The 22,294-nt window shown below is 36.5% G+C and overlaps 1 protein-coding gene across 4 annotated transcripts in view; it reads right to left on the bottom strand.

Annotated features, from left to right (window-relative positions):
- Positions 1 to 22,294, bottom strand: part of CNTN5 (contactin 5) — a 1,290,695-nt gene that overhangs the window by 414,041 nt on the left and 854,360 nt on the right. For all 4 annotated transcript variants that reach the window (XM_077867587.1, XM_077867588.1, XM_077867590.1 and 1 more), the window contains one exon: positions 172 to 267. In XM_077867587.1, the coding sequence (XP_077723713.1) occupies positions 172 to 267 (96 nt within the window). The remainder of the gene's footprint in view (positions 1 to 171; positions 268 to 22,294) is intronic.

The following is a 22,294-nucleotide window of genomic DNA, read 5'->3' as shown; positions in this document are numbered from 1 at the left end:
GTCTTCTGTCCAGGGGTAGTTAGAATAGATGATCTTTAATTACTCAACTAGTACTCTGACACATTTCAAAAACCCATGCATATTTTTCACCTGGAATATATACACTGTTTAAAAGAATGAGCATATAGTAAAAAGAGAGCAGCAGCAATATAGAACGGGATCCTACTGTACCTGGTGAATGAGGCGGAGGAGAGCACATCAAAACAACCCCCTGGCCTTCCCTCACAGAGACTGCACTTCTTGTCCGTCCACTAAAATTTCCCAGATCTGTCAATACAACACAGCATTTAGATGCAAGGGGAAGAAAAAAAAAAAAAAGCTTAAAGAATTAATACTTTTATAACTTATACCTACTTTGATCTCATTATGCAGAAAAAGTTTATTTTTGCTTATTAGGCATTGACATGAGAGACTTAAAAATAAATCCATACCATATAATTTTAAATACCACTATTTTCAAATTATATGCACTACACATTCTTTGCTTCTATTTATAGTTCATATAAGTTGCCAGTATAAGAAGAAAATAGACAATACATTTATAATACATTAAATTGTCCTTTTATTTCTTTGTAATATTTCCAACATACTGATTTTTTTTTTTACTATTGATAAAACAAATTCATGCATAGTGAGAAGATAAATAAAAGTGGTTAGAGGCACCTGGTGTCCAATCTAGTGCCTCATTATGTCATGCTAGGAATGGTGTGTAAAACCACATGAATTTTCCAAATTAGAGAGACTTGTGTGCTCTAGTAGAATATAATGAGGAAATGAAGTATTCTTTTTATATAAATGTGAGCAAAAAGTCATGTTATTTTAATTTTATAGAGGCCTGTAATGGCTTGTACAAATCAATTTACTCATCCATTTTGATTACTCTGGGAATATTGTAGTGATCAAAATACTCAACTATATGTATGAAGGATCATAGCATTGATTGAGGTTCAACTGTCTTCTCTTAAATAATGTTGCATTTACGCAATTAGAAAATACATTCTTAAAAATAAAGTTGCATAAAAAATGAAGTGTTTTATTTGTATTTCTATTATTGTTTATTAATCTATTCACAGCTCAGAATATATGGCCCTTCCCCCTTCTTGGGCTAAGTTGATCAAAGATATGATTTTTAGAATAGTTTCCTAGAAATCGTAGAAGTTCAATATTTTTATAAATAATCCTTAGTTTGTGAAATCATGTTCCCATGGTGAAAAATACACCTTGAAAACGTTCCGCCTTTCCCTCCATTACTCACCAACTATAAAAGAGGTTTTTTTGAAACTTCTCATTACTTCACATTAAAATAGTCTGTTTCACAGTAATACAATGTAGACCATAAATATAATGTTTAGTAATCTGACAAATGAAGAGAGTAAGCAGTCAAGAAAGCACACTGAAATTATATAAAGGACATGAATCACTAACTTTAATATCTGGAGAGGGATTCTATACTTTTTTTTTGAGGTGTGCACAAGAATTTACTGATTTACTGAAATGTACAATCAAATCTTCTTAAATACATTCAAAATCGTGAAGAACTACTAAAAGTGAAAGCATAATGTCAAATGAATAGAGAACTGTTCACTATTGATGAAAGTGTTTAGACTTTCACATGTAATTCTATGCTTCATTGTAAATAGTTAAACATCTCACAAACTAGATAGATAAGAAAGAATTGTCTTATTTCAACTTCTTTTTTTCTTTTTGGTTCTTTTTAAGAACATATACACTAACTTCTGATAAAAATCAAGTTTACTCATTTTCAAATATGAGTGACTCATGGCTTAAATTCCTATGTATTGATTCTTAGGGATAGAAGCTGCCTTTTTCCCAATAAAAGCTCTTATTTTTTCCCAATAAAAGATCTTAATATGAAAACAAGCATTGTAAGATGTCTAATTTGACTTACTTTGACTATCCTCCTAGAAACAGAAGCCACATGGTGAGGCAGTGGTTGCATTAATATCTCTTTGGGGATTATGGTTTCACTTTCCTTTTTTCATCCTCACTGAATTTATAAACTCTGAAAGGCTATTTGGATATCAATGTTTATAACTGAATCTCCTAAATGCTTCCTGAAAAATATATATGTAATTTCTATTCCATTTACTACAAGTTTATGGTATGTTTATTATGACATTTCAAATCAACGTATTATAGTAAAAATAATATTTTAATAAAGAATGGTCCTAAATTAATTTCTATATATGAGAAACTGAAGTATAGGCATGGCCCAGACATGAAAAAGAAAGAAAATCATAGGGGCAACACAGGTGGCTCAGGGGTTTCACGCCGCCTTCAGCCCAGGGCGTGATCCTGGAGACCCGGTATCAAGTCCCACATCAGGCTCCCTGCATGGAGCCTGCTTCTCCCTCTGCCTGTGCCTCTGCCCTCCCCCTACCCCCTTCTCTCATGAATAAATAAAATCTTAAAAAAAAGAAAATCATAGAATAATTATGACCCAACTGTGTTTTGAGATCACAATGACCTAAAAGAAAACACTAAGTTGTAATTGCTTTATTGTGTATCAGTTGTTAATACAGGTACAATTCACCATTTTGTCATGAAATTTTCTCTGTGTCATTATTTTCTAGGAAGCATAATACCAGCGGTACAAAGATAAGTGATTTTTTTTTCAATTGTGAATACATTATTTCTTTCTTTCATAAGACATATAAAGATATACTGAAAAGGAGACTGTCCTTTCATGGAGAGTATACTTTTCTCATTTAAGCCTTTCCTCTAAGGGCAAAAAATAGTGAATTACCTATAGTGTAAAAATGGTCCTTGTGTCAGGCAAGATTCTGATTGATCTGTGGCAGAATGATTTATGTGAAAACAATTCTTGGTTGGAGTGCAGATGGCAATTGTGCAAAATAATCTTTTTTTTTAATTTAAGATTTTATTTATTTATTCATGAGAGACACAGAGAGAGAGAGAGAAGCAGAGACACAGGCAGAGGGAGAAGCAGGCTCCACGCAGGGAGCCCGACGTGGGACTCCATCCCAGGTCTCTAGGATCACACCCTGGGCTGAAGGCGGCGCTAAACCACTGAGCCACCAGGGCTGCCCTGTGCAAAATAATCTTAATGACAATACAGCTGGTTGTTTTTATCTCATTGTGAATAAAAAGCAGTTAGTCTCTTTGGAAGTACTCATTGGAGAACATACTCTGAGTGCTTATTACATTATTTTAATAGATTACACATTGTATCTATCAAAGAGATAAAAAAACCAAGAACTTTTATGGATGGAGCTTTGATTATTTTGTTGGCACAATAAAAAGTACATGTTGATATATTATTTTTTAATTTTAAGGGAAAAAATGAGTAAAAATTAAAGTCTTAATTGCTTAATTGCTTAAATGCTCATCACCTGTTTATACCATCCCTTACCAACATCCCCTCCAGCAACCTTCAATTTGCTTAATATAAGTCTTAATATAAGACTTTCAAGTTCAAGTCATGAACTGAAATAAACCTCTTTCTGAACCCATAAAACAGCACGTGGACAAATAGATAAGATATGGCTGGCGAGGAAAGTCTGTGATCAAGAATCACAGGGCACTAGGCCTTGTCCTTTCTGTAACCCTTCTTCCAAGTTCAGAAGCTCATTCAAAGTTTGATAGTAAAGCTTTAATTAGAATTGCAGTTTACAAAATTATTGCGCCTATTCATCTTACATGAACCATGCAAAGAAAAACAGATATATAATAAATAATGTGTTTGAGAAGCTTACACAACAGTTAGAATATAGATTTAGGATCTAGGATTTAAGGCATATTCATAAGATATAAACAAACCATTTCATCCATTGATTTAATAAATATTTCTTCAGTGAGAAACACACACTGAACACAATGTTAGGTCCTGGGGTTACAGAAGAGATAAAAAAGGAAGGATGTAGATATATGAACTAATCATATCTACTAGGGCCAACTGTACATAGACCCAGCTGAATCTGTGCCACCAAATAAGTGTATAAGGTCAAAGAATTATCACAGCTTCAGCTTGTTCAGCTTATGTCATAAGCCATTCTTATAAGTTACCATGCAGCTCTTTATGATATTCTCCTAAATGTGAGCTACACATACACACACTCACATATATTTTGGGTTTTTTCCTTCCTTTTCTCCTTCCTTCCTCTGTATGCCTACTTTCCCCTTCCCTCTTCCCTTTTCTTCCTTGCATTATTCCACAAAGGATTTGAAACAGCTTGATATAGATGATAGATAGATGATAAGTAGATGATAGATAGATAGATAGATAGATAGATAGATAGATGATAAATAGATAATAGATAGATACAGATATATTTTAAATAGTAAAGGGAATAGAAGGGAAGGGAGAAGAAATGGGTAGGAAATATCAGAAAGGGAGACAGAACATGAAGACTCCTAACTCTGGGAAAAGAACTAGGGGTGGTGGAAGGGGAGGAGGGCGGGGGGTGGGGGTGAATGAGTGACAGGCACTGAGGGGGGCACTTGACAGGATGAGCACTGGGTGTTATTCTGTATGTTGGCAAATTGAACACCAATAAAAATAAATTTATTATTAAAAAAGTAAAATAAAAAAAATAAAAAAGATATATTTTATATGTATATATATTTTATATGTATATAATACAAAAGATTCCAGGTGACAGATTCCAGGTGAAGATAAGATGGGTATGGTATCAATCCTGTAGCTTAAGATTAACACTTAAGAATATGTCATATACTTTTGTAAATTATTATAAGTTGGCCATTAATTTTACCTTTACATTTAAAAGGGCCAAAATAAAAGGCTGTATCTTCAGTCTTAGCATTCATGGTTATGGCAAGATAAAAATTTTTCAGTAACTCAGGAGAAGAATGTTAACAGTTAGTAAGGTCTATAAAGGGATTTCTTCTGAAAGACTTCATAAATATCACACTGGGTGCTACAGTTGGGTTGAACAAATTTGCAAACAAATTAGCAAGATTTTTCTCCCACTAAGACACCTTAAGTAGGTATAGTACATGGGCACACATACACACAGGCTAAAACATTTAAAAAATCATTGCCTAGAAAGGTGAATTTTTAAAATGTTGGAGAGAGAAAGCACCTATGGGATTCAGGACATTTATCTTATGATCTTATGTTAAGTACACTAGATTGATTAGTTTTCAGGGAGAAATAAAGGAAAAGGGTCAAAGTAACAGGATAAATGCTTTTAAAATTTTTATTTAAGTTAAATTAATTAACATACAGTGTATTACTAGTTTCAGAGATAGAGTTCAGTGATTCGTCAGTTGCATATAACACCCAGTGTTCATTACATCATGTGTCCTACTTAATGCTCATCACCTGTTTATACCATCCCTTACCAACATCCCCTCCAGCAACCTTCAATTTGCTTTTTATGGTTAAGAATCTCTTATGGCTTATCTCCCTCTCTGATTTTGTCTTAAATTATTACTCCCTCCATACCCCCTATGTTCATCTGTCTTGCTTCTTAAATTCCACATAGGAGTGAAATCATTGATAAACATCTTTCTCTGATAGACTTATTTCGCTTAGCATAATACTCTCTAGTTCCATCAACATCATTGGGAATGGTAAGATTTCCTTTTTTGGATTCCTGAGTAATATTCTATTATATATTCTATCATCTTCTTTGTCCATTCACCTATTGATGAACTTCTGGGGCTCTTCCCATAGTTTGGCTATTGTGGACACTGCTGCTATAAACATTGGGGTGCAGGTGCCCCTTCAGATCACTGTGTCCTTTGTATAAATGCCCAGTAGTGCAACTGCTGGGCCATAAGGTAGCTCTATTTTTAACTTTTTGAGGAACATCTATACTGTTTTCCAGAGTGGCTGCACCAGTTTGCATTCCCACTAACAGTGTAAGGGCTTCCCTTTTCTCCACATCCTTACCAAGATTTGTTGTTTCCTGAATTGTCAATTTTCTCCATTCTCACTGAGTGTAGTTTTGATCTGTATTTCCCTTATTATGAGTGATGTGCATTTTCTCATGTGTCTGGTTAGCCATTTGTATGTCTTCTTTGGAGAAATGTTTATGTCTTCTGCCCATTTCTTGACTGAATTATTTGTTTTTTTAAAAGTTTTTAAAACTTTTGAGTTTTAAAAGCTCTTTACAGATCTTGGATACTAGCCCTTTATCTGATATGTCTTTTGCAAATATCTTCTCCCATTCTGTTGGTTGTCTTTGGTTTTGTCAACAGTTTCCCTTCCTTTTTTTTTTTTTTTTTTTTTTTTTATTTATGATAGTCACATAGAGAGAGAGAGAGAGAGAGAGGCACAGACACAGACAGAGGGAGAAGCAGGCTCCATGCACCGGGAGCCCGACGTGGGATTCGATCCCGGGTCTCCAGGATCACACCCTGGGCCAAAGGCAGGCGCCAAACCGCTGCGCCACCCAGGGATCCCAACAGTTTCCCTTCCTGTTCAGGTTTTTATCTTGCTGAAGTCCTAATAGCTCATTTTTGCCTTTTTTCCTTTGTCTTTAGAGATGTGTCTAGCAAGTAGTTGTGGCTGAGATTGAAAAAGTTGCTGCCTGTGTTCTCCTCAAGAATTTTGTGAGATTCCTGTCTCACATTTAGGTATTTTATCCATTTTGAGTTTTTTTTTTTCCTATGGTGTAAGAAAATTATCCACTTTCATTCTTCTACATGTGGCTGTCCAATTTTCTCAACACCATTCAACAGGATAAATCTTATACAATTATGATAAAATGTTGAAGTTCATGTCTCCTGGGTTTTAATTTCCTAGCCTTAAATCTCTTCTGAGTAAGTGACAATGTTTAGTATATGAGAGTTGTGTGTTTGGAAGAAGAAATGGGAATCAGAGTTATTATATTAAGTTGTACTTTGTTAGGGAATGCCCAGGTGGCTCAGTCCGTTGAGCATCAGACTCTTGATTTTGATTCCAGTCATGATCTCAGTGTCATGGGATCATGCCCTGAATTCGGCTCCACACGTGGCCTGGGTTCTGCTTGGGTTTGTCTCTCCCTCTCCCCCAAACCCCTACACGAGCTCTCTTTCTCTCTCTCAAGCAAATAAATAAATCTTTAAATAAAATAAAATAAAATAAAATAAAATAAAATAAAATAAAATAAAATAAATTGCACTTGCTTATGAATTCATCCTGTAGGTAGTGTTAGTAAATTTTAGACTGTTAATGCTGTAGGCGTTCTCAATTAATTCTATGACATTAAAGGTGTTGTGAATACAGATAATTTATTATGAATTTTAAACTTCTAAAAATTGAGTTTGAATTTCTACAAAAACTAAAACCAGAATCAGGGGCAAGATGTCGAAAGAGTAGGGTCCCCAAGTCACCTGTCCCCACCAACTTACCTAGATAACTTTCAAATCATCCTGAAAACCTATGAATTCGGCCTGAGATTTAAAGAGAGAACAGCTGGAATGCTCCAGAGAGAAGAGTTTGCCCTTCTAACAAGGTAGGAAGATGGAAAAAAAATAAATAAAAAATAATCCAATGGAGGAGGGGCCCCTGCGAGGAGCCAGGCTAAGGCTGGGCAGCTAGAGCCTCTAGAACAGGAAAGCCCAGTTCCAGAGATGCAGGAGCTTTAAAAATCATCCGGGAGGGAAAGGCGCTCCCAGGGAACTCTGGCAGCATCCCAGGAGGGGCAGTGGAGCCCCCAGTTCCGGGGTCACTAACAGAGGAAATGCACCCCAGGGGAGGGCACACCACACGCTTCAGACCAAGCTCGAGGTAAAGGGCTGGAGCATGCCCAGCGGGACCTCGGGAGCAGCTCAAGTGGCGGCTCGGAGCAGAGGGGGCTGTGCATTCCCGAGAGTGCATATCCAGCGGCGCAGGCCCCAGATCCCAGGGCAAAGGGGGATACAGCCCAGGATCCTGCACTTTCCAGGGACAGGAAAAGGCAGGGAGGGCACAGAGTAGCGGGAACACTCCTGCCGCCGGGCACCCCCGAGCTGTGCAGATCAGTGCCGCTGCCCCCGGAGCATCCAGGCCAGTGTGGACTGGGAGCTGCGGTAGTTACTGCGGGAGCTGACTCCAGGGCTGGAAGGCTGGCCTCTACCAGTGTGGTTGTTCCTCCTGGTGTCACCCTGTGCCTGGGAGGGTTGGGGCTGCCAGGGAACAGGGGCCTCACAGGATAAACAGCTCCCACTGAGCCATGCACCTGGCAGCTACCCCAGGTGCACACACCTGAGAATCAGCTCAGCAGCCCCTCCACCAGAAGAACAGCTGGAAAGACAGGGGAAGAGCAAGTTCTTGACCCAGCAGTTCTGGAAAGCTCCAGGGGAAGTCAAGGGAATTACAGTATATAGAACCAGAGGATATCCCTCCATGATTTTTTTGTTTTTGTTTTTTGTTCTTTGTTTTTTTTTTTTCCATTTTTATTTTCTTTCTTTTCCTTTCTTTTTCTAGTACCTTGTTTTTAGTCACTCTGCACTGAGCAAAATGACTAGAAAGAAGAACTCACCACAAAAAAAACCAATCAGAAATAGTACTCTCTGCCACAGAATTACAGAATTTGGATTACAATTCAATGTCAGAAAGCCAATTTAGAAGCACAATTGTAAAGCTACTGATGGCTCTAGAAAAAAGCATAAAGGATTCAAGACACTTCATGACTGCAGAATTTAGATTAATCAGGTCAAAATTAAAAATCGATTCAATGTGATGCAATCCAAACTGGAGGTCCTAACGACGAGGGTTAATGAGGTAGAAGAACGAGTGAGTGACATAGAAGACAAATTGATGGCCAGGAAGGAAGCTGAGGAAAAAAGAGAAAAACAAAGGATCATGAGGAAAGATTAAGGGAAATAAATGACAGCCTCAGAAGGAAAAATCTACATTTAATTGGGCTTCAGAGCCCAATTTCAGAGGGAGCTGAAATGGATAGAGGACCAGGAAGTGTATTTGAACAAATCATATCTGAGAACTTCCCTAACTTGGAAGGCAAACAAGGATTCAGAGCCAGGAGATAGATCCCCCACTAAAATCAATAAAAACTATTCAACACAGGAACAGGAACAGGAAAAAGTAGAAAACCTGAACAGGCTGATAACCAGGGAGGAAATTGAAGCAGTCATCAAAAACCTCACAAGACACACAAGTCCAGGGCCAGATGACTTCCCAGGGGAATTCTATCAAACGTTTAAAGAAGAAACCATACCTATTCTACTAAAGCTGTTTGGAAGGATTGAAAGAGATGGAGTGCTTCCAAATTCGTTCTATGAGGCCAGCATCACCTTGATTCCAAAACCAGTTAAAGACCTCACCAAGAAGGAGAATTAGAGACCAATATCCCTGATGAACACACATGCAAAAATTCTCAACAAGATACTAGCCAATAGGATCCAACAATACATTAGGAAGATTATTTACCATGACCAAATGGGATTTATCCCAGGGATGCAAGGATGGTTCAACATTCATAAAGCAATCAATGTGATAGGTTATCTCAACAAGAGAAAAAACAAGAACCATAGGATCCTCTCAATAGATGCAGAGAAAGGACTTGACCAAATACAGCATCCATTCCTGATCAAAACTCTTCAGAGTGTAGGGACAGAGGGCACATTCCTCAGTATCTTAAAAGCCATCTACGAAAAGCTCACAGCAAGTACCATTCTCAATGGTGAAACACTGGGAGCCTTTCCCCTAAGATCAGAACAGGACAGAGAATTCCACTCTCACCACTGCTATTCAACATAGTATTAGAAGTCCTAGCCTTGGGGCAGCGCCAGTGGCTCAGTGGTTTAGCGCCACCTTCAGCCCAGGGCATGATCCTGGAGACCCGGGATCAAGTCCTACATCAGGCTCCCTGCATGGAGCCTGCTTCTCCCTCTGCCTCTGTCTCTGCCTTTCTCTCTCTCCCTCTCTCTGTGTCTCTCATGAATAAATAAATAAAATCTTTAAAAAAATGTTACTTGGTGCTTTTTTTAAATTCCACCTTGAAAACCAAACCAAACCAAACAAATAAGAAACCCCCCAAGGGCTAAAAATGATGTGGGAGAAGAAAGGTCTCACTGACTTGCCATGCTCTCTTTGGCCCGACCAAGGGGAAGCTGGCACAGCAGCTGGCAGTTTTCAACCTTCCTTACACAAGTTTTTCTGAGAACAGTGGCTCCCACTCCTCAGAGCTGAAAAGTCTAGGTACTTTGAAAGTATGCAAGCTGCAGGGCTGTGCGAACCAAGTAGAATTTCCCATTTATAGAATAATAATCTTCATACCACTCTAGGGGCTGGTGTTCTCGTGGTAAGAGCTCAGAGCTCCATGTCAGCAAACCTGCCATGCTTCTGCGGGCTCTTTTTATTTATTTTTGGTGGGAGAGGGGGAGGGGGGAAAAAGGAATGACTTTTTAGCTTGAGTGCCAACACAAACTTGAAAAAGGAACTGGGTTGGCAAGTGCAGAATACTACTGCCTGGTTTCATGACTTAAATCAACCGTTAGCAAGTAGGAGGTGAGGAAGAGGCTGAGAAACATATCTTCAAGCCTTCACGCAGACAGGTGGCCAGAACGGGCATCATGTTACTGCCCGAGTCCTTCCCTGTGCCTGCCACCTAGCTACTGGATTGCTCCCTGAGGGCAGGGGTCCAAGCAAAAGGCAAATGGCCCCATCTCATTTCTCTTCTTCCACATTTGAGTGTTATGCTATATGTTGGCTAATTGAACTCCAATAAGAAAAAAAAGTCATAGCCTCAGCAATCAAACAACAAAAAAAAATAAAAGGTATTCAAATTGGCAAAGAAGAAGTCAAACTCACCCTCTTTGCAGATGACATGATACTCTACATAGAAAACCCACAAGACTCCGCCCCAAGATTGCTAGAACTCATACAGCAATTCGGCAGTGTGGCAGGATACAAAATCAATGCCCAGAAATCGATGGCATTTCTATACACTAACAATGAAACTGAAGAAGGATAAATTAAGGAGTCAATCCCATTTACAATTGCAGTGTGTAAATCCCAAAAGCATAAGATTCCTAGGAATAAACCTAACCAAAGAGGTAAAGTATCTATACCCCCAAAACTACAGAATACTTCTGAAAGAAATTGAGGAAGACACAAAGAGATGGAAAAATATTCCATGCTCATGGATTGGAAGAATCAATATTGTGAAAATGTCAATGCTACCCAGGGCAGTTTACACATTCAATGCAATCCCTATCAAAATACCATGGACTTTCTTCAGAGGGTTGGAACGAATCATCTTAAGATTTGTGTGGAATCAGAAAAGACCCTGAATAGCCAGGGGAATATTAAAAAGAAAACCAGAGCTGGGGACAGAACAATGCCAGATTTCAGGTTGTACTACAAAGCTGTGGTCACCAAGACAGTGTGGTACTGGCACAGAAACAGACACATAGACCAATGGAACAGAATAGAGAATCCAGACATGGGTCCTCAACTCTATGGTTGACTAATATTTGACAAAGCAGGAAAGACTATCCACTGGAAAAAAGACAGTCTCTTCAATAAATGGGAAAATTGGACATCCACATGCAGAGGAATGAAACTAGACCACTCTCTTGCACCATACACAAAGACAAACTCAAAATGGATGAAAGATCTAATTGTGCAACAAGAATCCATCAAAATCCTAGAGAAGAACACAGACAACACGCTTTTTGAACTTGACTGCAGCAACTTCTTGCAAGATACATCTATAAAGGCAAAGGAATCAAAGGCAAAAATGAACTATTGGGACTTAGGATAAAAAGCTTCTGCCCAGCAAAAGAAATAGTCAACAAAACTGAAAGACAACCTACAGAGTGGGAGATGATATTTGCAAATGACGTATCAGATAAAGGGCTAGTATCCAAGATCTATAAAGAACTTATTAAACTCAACACCCAAGAAACAAACAATCCAATCGTGAAATGGGCAAAAGACATGAAGAGAAATCTCACAGAGGAAGACATAGACATGGCCAACACGCACATGAGGAAATGCTCTGCATCACCCGCCATCAGGGAAATACAAATCAAAACCACAATGAGATACCACCTCACACCAGTGAGAATGGGGAAAATTAACAAGGCAGGAAACCACAAATGTTGGAGAGGATGCGGAGAAAAGGGAACCCTCTTACACTGTTGGTGGGAATGTGAACTGGTGCAGCCACTCTGGAAAACTGCGTGGAGGTTCCTCAAAGAGTTAAAAATAGACCTTCCCTACGACCCAGAAATTGAACTGCTGGGGATTTACCCCAAAGATACAGATGCAGTGAAACAGCAGGACACCTGCTCCCCAATGATGTGCTCATCACAAGTGCCCTCCTTAATACTCATCGCTTATATAACCCATTTCCCTGCCCACATTCCCTACAGTAGCCATTAGTTTGTTCTCTAGAGTTGAGTCTGTTTCTTAGTTCCCTCTCTTTCCCCCCTTTCATGTTCCCTTGTTTTATTTCTTAAATTTCACGTATGAGTTAAAACATATAGTATTTATCTTTTTCCATTTTTTTCGCTTAGCATAATATTCTCTAGCTCCAAGTCCTTGGGCTTTCAATCCAAGTCCTTGAAATTGGCAAGATTTCATTATTTTTGATGGATCAGTAATATTCCATTTTACATATGGAATAACATTCATATATATATATATATATATATATATATATATATATATATATGCCAGTACTTCTCCATTCATTCATCAGTCAATGGACATTTGGGCTTTTTCCATAATTAGGCTATTGTTGATAATACTGCAATAATCATTAGTGTGCATATCCCTTTGAATTAGTATTTTTGTATAATTTGGTAAATATATAGTGATGCAATTGCTAAACCATAAAGTAGTTCTATTTTTAACTTTTTGAGGAACCTCTATACTGTTTTCTAGAATGGTTGTATCCATTTGCATTCCCCCCAACAACGTAAGTGTTCTCCTTTCTCCATATTATTGCCAACACCTATTCTTTCTTGTGTTGTTAATTTTAGCCATTCTGACAGATGTGAGGTGATATCACACTCTAGTTTTGATTTGTATTTCCTTGATAATGAGTGATGTTGAGTATATTTTATGTGTCATCGGCCATTTGTATGTCTTCTTTGGAAAAATGTCTATTTATGTCTTCCTTCTATTTTTTAACTGGCTTATTTGTTTTTTTTTTTTTTTTTTGAGTGTGAGTTTTATAAGTTCTTTATATATTTTGATACTAACCCTTTATTGGATATGCCATTTGAAATATCTTCTCCCATTTCAAAAGTTTCCTTTTAGTTTTGTTGAGTGTTTCCTTTCCTGTGCAGAAGCTTTTTATCTTGAGGAAGTCCCAATAGTATATTTTTGCTTTTCTTTCTCTGCCTCAGGAGACATATTTAATAAGGTGATGTTAAATCTAATATCAAAGAGGTTACTGTCTATGTTCTCCTCTAGAATTTTAATGGTTTTCTGTCTTACATTTAGATCTTCAATCCATTTTGAATTTATTTTTGTGTGTAGTGTAAAAATATGGTCTAATTTCATTCTTTTGCATGTTTCTGTTCAGTTTTCCAACACCATTTGTAAAAGACTATCTTTTTTTCCACTGGATATCGTTTCCTGATTTGTAGAATATTAATTTGTCATATAGTTGTGGGTCCATTTCTGGGTTTCCTGTTCTATTCTATTGACATATGTGTCTGTTTCTGTGCCAGTACCATACTGTCTTGATCACTATAGCTTTGAAATATAACTTGAAGTTGAACTGTGATGCCTTCAGCTTTGCTCTTCCTTTTTCAAAGTTGCTTTGGCTATCTTTTGTGCTTCCATGCAAATTTGAGGTTTGTTCATTCTACTCTGTGGAAAATGCTGTTGGTATTTTGATAGAGATTGCTTTAAGTGTGTAGCTTGCTTTGGTTTGTATGCACATTTTAAGAATATTTGTTTTTACAATCTAGGAGCATGGGATATTTTTCCATTTCTTTGTGTCCTCCTCAATTTCTTTTTTAAAAGATTTTATTTATTTATTCATGAGAGACACACAGAGAGAGGCAGAGATATAGACAGAGGGAAAGTAGGATCCATGTGGGGAGCCTGATGCAGGACTGGGTCCCAGGACCCCAGGATCACAACCTGAGCCAAAGGAGGCCACTCAACCACTGAGCCACCCAGACATCCCAGCTGTGAGTTTTTTGTATATGACCTTTATCATGTTAATGTATGTTCCCTTTAACTCTACTCTGTTGAGGATTTTTATCATGAATGGATGTTTTACATTGTCAAATGCTTTTTCTGCATCTATTGAGAGGATCATATATATGGTTCTTATCCTTTCTTTTATTAATATAGTGTGCCACATTGATTGATTTACAAATATTGAAACATCCTGTGGCTCAGGAATAATCCCACTTGATCCTGGTGAATGATTATTTTAATGTACTATTGAATTTCATTTGCTAGTATTTTATTGAGAATTTTTGCATCCATACTCATTAAAGACATTGGCCTGCAGTTCTCTTTTTTTAGTAGGTCTTTGTCTGGTTTTGAAATCAAGGTAATGCTGGCCTCATAGAATTAGTTTGGAAGCTTTCCTTTTATTCATAGTTTTTGGAATAATTTAAGGAGAATAGATATTAACTCTTCTTTAAATGTTTGACAGAATTCCACTGTGAAGCCATCTGGCCCTGGAGTTTTGTTCGTTGGGAGATTTTTGTATCACTCATTGAATTTCTGCTGGTTATCAATCTGTTCAAGTTCTCTGTTTCTTTCTATTTCAATTTTGCTAGTTTATATGTTTCTAGGAATTTAGCCATTTCTTCCAGGTTGTCCAATTTGTTGCATATAATTTTTCATAATATTCTCTTACAATTGTTTGTATTTCTGTCATATTGGTTATTTATCCTGTCTCAACTGTGCTTTTATTTATTTGGGTCCTTTTTCTTTTCTTTTACATAAGTCTGGCTAGCATTTTATCAATTTTATTAATTCTTTCAAAGAACCAGCTTCTGGTTTCAATGATCTGTTCTGGTTTCCTTTTTAATTTCTGCATCATTTATTTCTGTTCTAGGTTTTATATTTCCCTCCTTCTGCCGGTTTAGCTTTTGTTTCTTGTTCTTTTTCTAGCTCCATTAGGTGTATAGTTAAGTCGTTTATTTGAGATTTTTCTTATTTCTTGGGGTAGGCCTCTATTGTTATACTCTTTCCTCTTATGACCATTTTTGAGGTATTCCAATGGTTTTGGGCCAATATGTTTTCATTTTCCTTTGTTTCCATGTTTTTTGTTTGTTTGTTTGTTTGTTTGTTTGTTTTAAATTTCTTCCTTTATTTCCCAGTTGACCCATGCATTCTTTAGTAACATGATGTTTAACTCCACATATTCATGGTCTTTTCAAAGGTTTTCTTGTAGTTGACTTCAAGTTTCATAGCACTGTGGTCAGAAAAGATGCATGGTACGATCTTAGTCTTTTTGTACTTGTTGAGGCCTGATTTGTGATCTAATATGTAATCTGTTCTGGAGAATGTCACATGTACAATGGCAAAGAAAGTGTATTCTGCTGCTTTAGGATACAATGTTCTGATTATATATGTTAAGTATATAATCTGGTCCAGTTTGTCATTCAAAGCCATTGCTTCCTTGTTGGTTTTCTGCTTAGATGATCTATCTGTCCATCACTATAAGTGGGGTGTTAAAATCCCTTGCTATTATTACATTATTGCCAGTAATTTTTTTTTATATTTTTCATTAATTGTTTTATATATTTGGGTTCTCCCATGTTGGAGTCATATGTATTTATAATTATTTGATCTTGCTGTAGGATCTCCTTTATTATGATATAGTGCCCTTCTTCATCTCTCGTTTGATCTTTGGTGTAAAATCTAGTGTGTATGACATAAGTATTTCTATTTTGGATTTATTTTGACATCTATTTGCATGATAAATATTTCTTCATCTCTCATTTTCAACCTTCAGGTGAATTAATGTCTCATAGGCAAGCCGATAGATGGATCTTGTGGGATTTTTTTTTTTTTTCCATTCTGACACCCTATGTCTTTTGGTTGGAGCATTTAGTCTGAATTTACATTCAGAGTAATTATTGATAAATATGATAAATATGTTTGTAAGTGCCATTTTGTCACTTGTTCTGTCTTTGTTTCTTGAGATTTTCCTGCTTCCTTTCTTGTTTTCATCTCTTTTGGTTTTTATATTTAGAGAGTGCCTTTTAATATTTCTTGCAGAACTAGCTAGTGGTGATGAACTCCTCCAGTTTTTGATTGTCTGAGAAACTCTATCACTCCTTCTATTTTGAATTATATCCTTGCTGGATGGAGTATTCTTGGTTGCAGATTTTTCCCATTCAGTATATTGAATATATTATGCCACTCTCTTCTGGCTTATCAAGTTTCTGTGGAGAGAGCTGTCAGTCTTATGGGTTTCCTTCGTAAGTTAAGGACTTCTTTTATCTTATTGCTTTTAGGATTTTTCTTTATCTCATATTTTGCAAATTTAATTACAATATGTCTTAGTGTTGACCTACTTTTGTTGATTTTGATGGGAGTTCTCTGTACCTCCTGGCTCTGGATGTCTGTTTCCTTCCCCAGGTTAAGAAAGTTTTTAGCTATTATTTCCTCAAACAAATTTTCTGCCTCCTTTCTCTCTCTTTTTCTTCTGGGACTCCTATGATACAAATGTTATTATGTTTTATTGAGTTCTCTGCATCTATTTTCATGTTCTATAATTACAGTTTCTTTCTTTTGTTCAGCTTCATTTTTTTTCTCCATAATTTTATCTTCTATGTCACTTATCCATTCCTCTGCTTCTTCCATCCCTGTGATCATTATACTCAGTCTGTTTTGAATCTCAGTTATCACATCTTTCATTTCTGATTTTTTTAAACTCTTTTACTCTTCAGTGGAGCCTCCCTGAAGTCTTCCATTCTTTTCTCAAGCCCAGTAAGTATCCTTATATCCTACATTAGGCATATTACTTATAACTATTTCTCTTAGATCTCTGGCATGACTTTATCTTGTTATTTCATTTGTGATGAATTCCTCTGTCTTAACAGTTTGTCTAAATATTTTTATTCTTCTACATTTTAGAAAAGCCTGTTATGTTTCATGCTCCTAATAGTAATGGTTTTATGAAGAAGAGGTCATATAGCGTCCAGGGCCTACTACTTCATGGAGTTTTTCTGGTGTGTGCTGCATGCATTCTGCTGCTGTGTTTTGGCTGCTCTGCTTCAGGCCAATTGTCTGTACAGGCTCTCTGCCTGCAGTAGGCAGTGTTTGGATCTTGGCCAGAGCATGGCGAATTTTAACTACGTGTGCTCTAGTCTACTTCCACTAGAACTGAAGCTTCTCAAAATTCTCTGGTTGGGAGATGTGGTGTGGGTGAGGGTTTGTGCTGGTCTTCTGAGTAAGGAGCCTGCTGTGCTAGGACTGAGGCACACTTGCCTGAGAAGGGCAGCACCAGCAAAGGGCAGGGTGGTAGGATTGTAAGTAGTTTGGGTAGCCAGTATTGGTGCTGTGCTGCTTGCTGAAGGTGATTCTGTGTTTATGCTAAGGGGTGAGGGAGGGAAATGACACCAGCCAGCTCCTTTGTCCCTGGTGATGCGTTTTTGCACTTGTTGCTCTCAGGGAAGCACTCCTAGAACATCAAATAATCAATAATAATCTCCCCATGTATCTCAGGCATTTTTAGATTGCCCTTTTTTTGCTGTCTGTCTCTGGGTTGTTTGCCTGTCTTCTCACCTGGAGCTGTGCAGTTACTCCAGGCTCTATTCCAGCCAAGCCTGTTGGTGTTTAAAGCTCCAAAATTCAGACATAGTATGCAGGATGGTTTGTGCTGGTCTTCAGGGTGGGGGGTAGCTCATTGCATTAGGACTGAGGGAGACATGACTAAAAAGGACAGTCATGCCAGAGTAAGGACATGTGGAACTTGGAGTAAGCAAGTTGGCAGTCAGTGTTGGGGTGAGCTGCTCTCAGCAGTTGGGTCTGAGTTTATGTTGGGGATGGGGGAAGGGAATGGCAGCACAGTGGTGAGTTCAGACAAGCTAGTTCACTCTTTGCATCTCAGCTTCCTCACTGGTAAAATGAAGATTTAAAAATCTGTCTCAGGGGCACCTGCGTAGCTCAGTGGATTGAGCATCTGCCTTTGGCTCAGGTCATGATCCTGGGGTCCTAGGATCAAGTCCTGTATCAGACTCCCCACGGAGCCTACTTCTTCTGCCCATGTCTCTTCATCTCTGCATTTCTCAGCGTTTCTTCTTTAAAAGAAATAAATAAAATCTTTTTAAAAAATCTGTCTCAAAGTTTTTGTAAGACTTAAATGTAATTTAATATTTTATATACACATGTTAGTATAACATATGACACAACAAAATGAATGGAAGCATTATTATTAATGTTATAAAAATACCGTTATGAAAATAGCAATCATAGTGGGAACTAAGGTAAACTGGAAAGATTCTGCCTCATACAAAGGCATTTACGTGTTTTAATAAACACTATGCAGGCTAAAGGAAACACTTGTGTAGCCTGATTTAGTTTAAAGGAGAACAGTTTTTCAAGATTGATTTGACTAGAGAATCTCTAAAATGCAAAACACTTGATGATTTTAACTCACTCTCTATGATTCTAACTTCACACTATCATTCAGAACCTATTTTTTTTTTTCATTCAGAACCTATTTTTAATGTGTCATTATATATGACCTATTATTCAGAACTTACTTAAATCTGCAAAGCATAATAATTATAAAATTAATATACATAGTAAAATATGTGTGAAATATTCCTAATACCCATTACAATGATGAATGACAAAGGAAACAGACTTTATGCTTTTATTTATGTTTTGATAATTAAGTTGATAAACTGAAATAGGAAAACAATGTTATCAACAGGACAATGTATAAGATTTATTTACACTGCTATAGTTTTCTGTCATTTTATGATGATCGATCTAAGGGAAAGGGACATAGGAAAAAAGTTGCTGAGATGAATAAAGACTGATTATAATCGAGAAAATGTGTCGATTATACATTAGGATACTTTATATTCAAGTCACAATGAATTATATATTCTTTAAAGATTTTATTTATTTATTCATGAGAGACACAGAGAGACAGAGACACAGGCAGAGGGAAAAGCAGGCTCCATGCAGGGAGCCTGATGTGGGACTTGATTCTGGAACTCTGTCACGCCCTGAGCCAAAGGCAGGCACTCAATTGCTGAGTCACCAGGCATCCCACAATGAATTATATTTTAAAGTCTTTTATATACAGTCCAACACATAATAGACAAAATGTGTTTTAAAATAGTACTTTTAATGTATAATCATGTATCTTTGATCTCTGTAGGAGATAAAAATAAGTGATATTATGCCATGGTTACACTTTTTGGGAAATGATTGTCCACTGGATAATGATTTTCCTTTTTATTTGTACAATGTAGAAAACACTAGATTGCCGTAACACCTCCAAGCCACCAGATAGTTCTTTGTCATTTGAACAACTATAGCAGAAGTTAAGTTTACAGACTCTTCTACTTTTCATGAACTTATGGTGGCTCTGTCTAATTTTAAAAATCTAATTTATTTCTATTAATACCTGGAATTTCTGGGACATTACCATGGTTTTAGAGAAGCTTCCCTCTATGCATATCTTTCTATTCCTCCAAGGCAATCTTTAGCTCCACCAGCTTCTACTTAGAACAGCTTCTCTGGACAAAACGATTATTTATTTTCCACATATCTAATAAAAACATATAATTAACTGGTGAGTAGATTTCTAAAGAAATTTCTTTGACTCTGGATTTAAAATTATACTTTTGAATCTGAGCACTATATATTTTAGCAAATAATAGGTTCTCCCCTCAAATTCAATCCAGTCCCAAATTGCATGAGAATGTTTGTATATTTTCTTTTGATTTTTACTTTGGTTATATCAGTACTTTTGATAATTAACTAATATGTTTTTGAATGTTACTCTTCCAAATTTGTTTTCAACTGCTGTGCATTTTGCAGAGCACTTAGAACAGTACTGGCCCTCTGATCCAATGCTTTAAGATGCAAATTGCTTCTTTTCTTGATTCCCTTAACTCATTTGCTGTTGTACAGTTAAATCAAGTGCCATAAATTTGCATTTTTTTCTTTTACAAGATGTAACCTCCATAGTTCTATCTGAATAATTTATACCCTGTTTAATTTTTAAAAATCTAAGGAAGTTGCTTTATTTCACAACTCAGCCAATTAGTGATTAATTTTCAATCTATCTTAGATCTTGGCTTAAAAAACCTCACGTCTTGTTTTAAAGTAAATCTCTCCTCTCTGCCCTTGTACCATTTTTTTTTTATTTCTAGTATTTTCTATTTTTAATTTGTGATCTTCATTTAGGATAAACTAATATGTAAAGTGGTCTTTGGGTAATACTCAAATTTTAGGGAAGGTTAGTTTATTGTGTACAGCAACTCACATATTGTACAGTTTGTCAATGAGGAAAAAAGGACATTCCAGATCAGAAGCCAAGTTTTTGACAGCATATCACTTATGCTTAGTTAGTTCAGTGCCTACTATTGGTTGAATGAATGAATGAATGAACAGTGCACATTTAAAAAGGGAGTTGTTATAGAGCTTACCTCTGTAAACCTCAAACACCCTTCCTACGTGAATTTTCACTATGGAACTAGACAAAAGGGTTTTGGATGGCAGAAGACACATTCAAATCATTTATTAAAAACACATTACTTTCGTGTGGAAATTTCCATCAATTAAATGAAGAAATTCTTCAGAGAATGAAATCCATTGACTCACTAAGAATCAGTTCAATATACTGTAATTTGTATGACAGTATATTTGTAATTTTTGTTTTTGTTCTGTAGTTGTTCTAGCTCTTTTCCATTGAAGTACAAGAAAACAGTTCCCAGAGATTTCATAAGGTCGATTTGGAGGGTCTATTTACTCATGGTACATTTTTTTATAAATCAGCTGGTATATATAATGCGCCCATTCCTGAGAGCATTCCCCATCTTTTACTTTAAGGCTATATAGACATTTTCAGAAAAAGGCCAGATAATAAATATTTGAGCCTTCACATGACAAAAGACAAAATCAAGGATATTATATAGGTACTGTCATATGATTTTCATGTTACACACTATTTTCTTTTGAATCTCAGCAATTTTAAAATGTAAAAATAGATCTTTACCTTCTGGGCTATACACAATAGCACAGAATCAGCCTGTGACCTATATTTTGCCGACCTCTGATTTAGTTCACTGGAATGCGAGGGATACAAAGGCTTAATTGATAATATTTAACTGCTAGAGAGTCAATGACTTTTCTGTTCAGCCTGTTCTAGCCGTTGTAGAGGAGTAGGATATTTGCGAAGTAGAAGAGCTTAACCTCTAGTATGAGAAAGGCATGAATTTGAATTCTATCTCTTCCACTTATTCCCATGTAACCTTGGACAAGCTTCTTAAGCCTCAGCTTTCTTACCTATATAATAGAAATGAAATACTTCAAAATTACTGCTAGGAGACAATGCTTGTTATTTATCCATCAATAGGCCTTAGCTTATAGTGAATTCACTAAGAATATTAGTTATAATTTTGTGGGAAGAGAGAGCATATGCCTCCTTCTATCTAGCATCTAGCACCATGTTTACTAAATTTTTTCTTTCTTTCTTTCTTTCTTTCTTTCTTTCTTTCTTTCTTTCTTTCTTTCTTTCTTTCTTTCTTCTTTCTTCTTTTCTTTCTTTCTTTCTTTCTTTCTTTCTTTCTTTCTTTCTTTCTTTCTTTCTTTCTTTTTTTCTTTCTTCTTTCTTCTTTTCCTTCCTTGCTTCTTTTATTTCTTTCCTTCCTTCCTTCTTTTTTATTCCTTTCATTGTTTTCCTTCATTAAACAAATACTCATTGCATGCCTACTATGTGTAAGGCACATTTTAGGTACTTAATAAATGTTAATGGATAAACATTGGTGAGCTGAATTTAAATTTAGGAAAAAGCAAGTCATTTATGTTTGTGAATAGAGAATATATGACCAATAATGATTTTCAATAATATTGTGATTATCTTCACAGCTCATAGTTCGAATAGCATCTCAGAGCAAATCTTTAAAAGATACAGAGAAAGGAAGTAAGATAATGATGATGATGATGATGATGATGATGATGATAACAGATAACATATATTGATTGCTCAATATCTGTCAATCACCATATCGAGGGCTTTACATATATTTTCTTCATTTAGTTCTCACAAAAATATCTTTTTGATTAGGTACTCATTATTGAACATTTATGTTTATTTATTTTGTAATGAGGAATTGAGGCTCAGAGAAGTTATGGACAATTACAACATTATATAGTAGTAAGCAATGGAAATTAAACTCAAAG

This window comes from Canis aureus, chromosome 23 (assembly GCF_053574225.1).
Source record: "Canis aureus isolate CA01 chromosome 23, VMU_Caureus_v.1.0, whole genome shotgun sequence".
NCBI lineage: Eukaryota > Metazoa > Chordata > Mammalia > Carnivora > Canidae > Canis > Canis aureus.
This window is presented reverse-complemented; position numbering and strand designations above follow the sequence as displayed.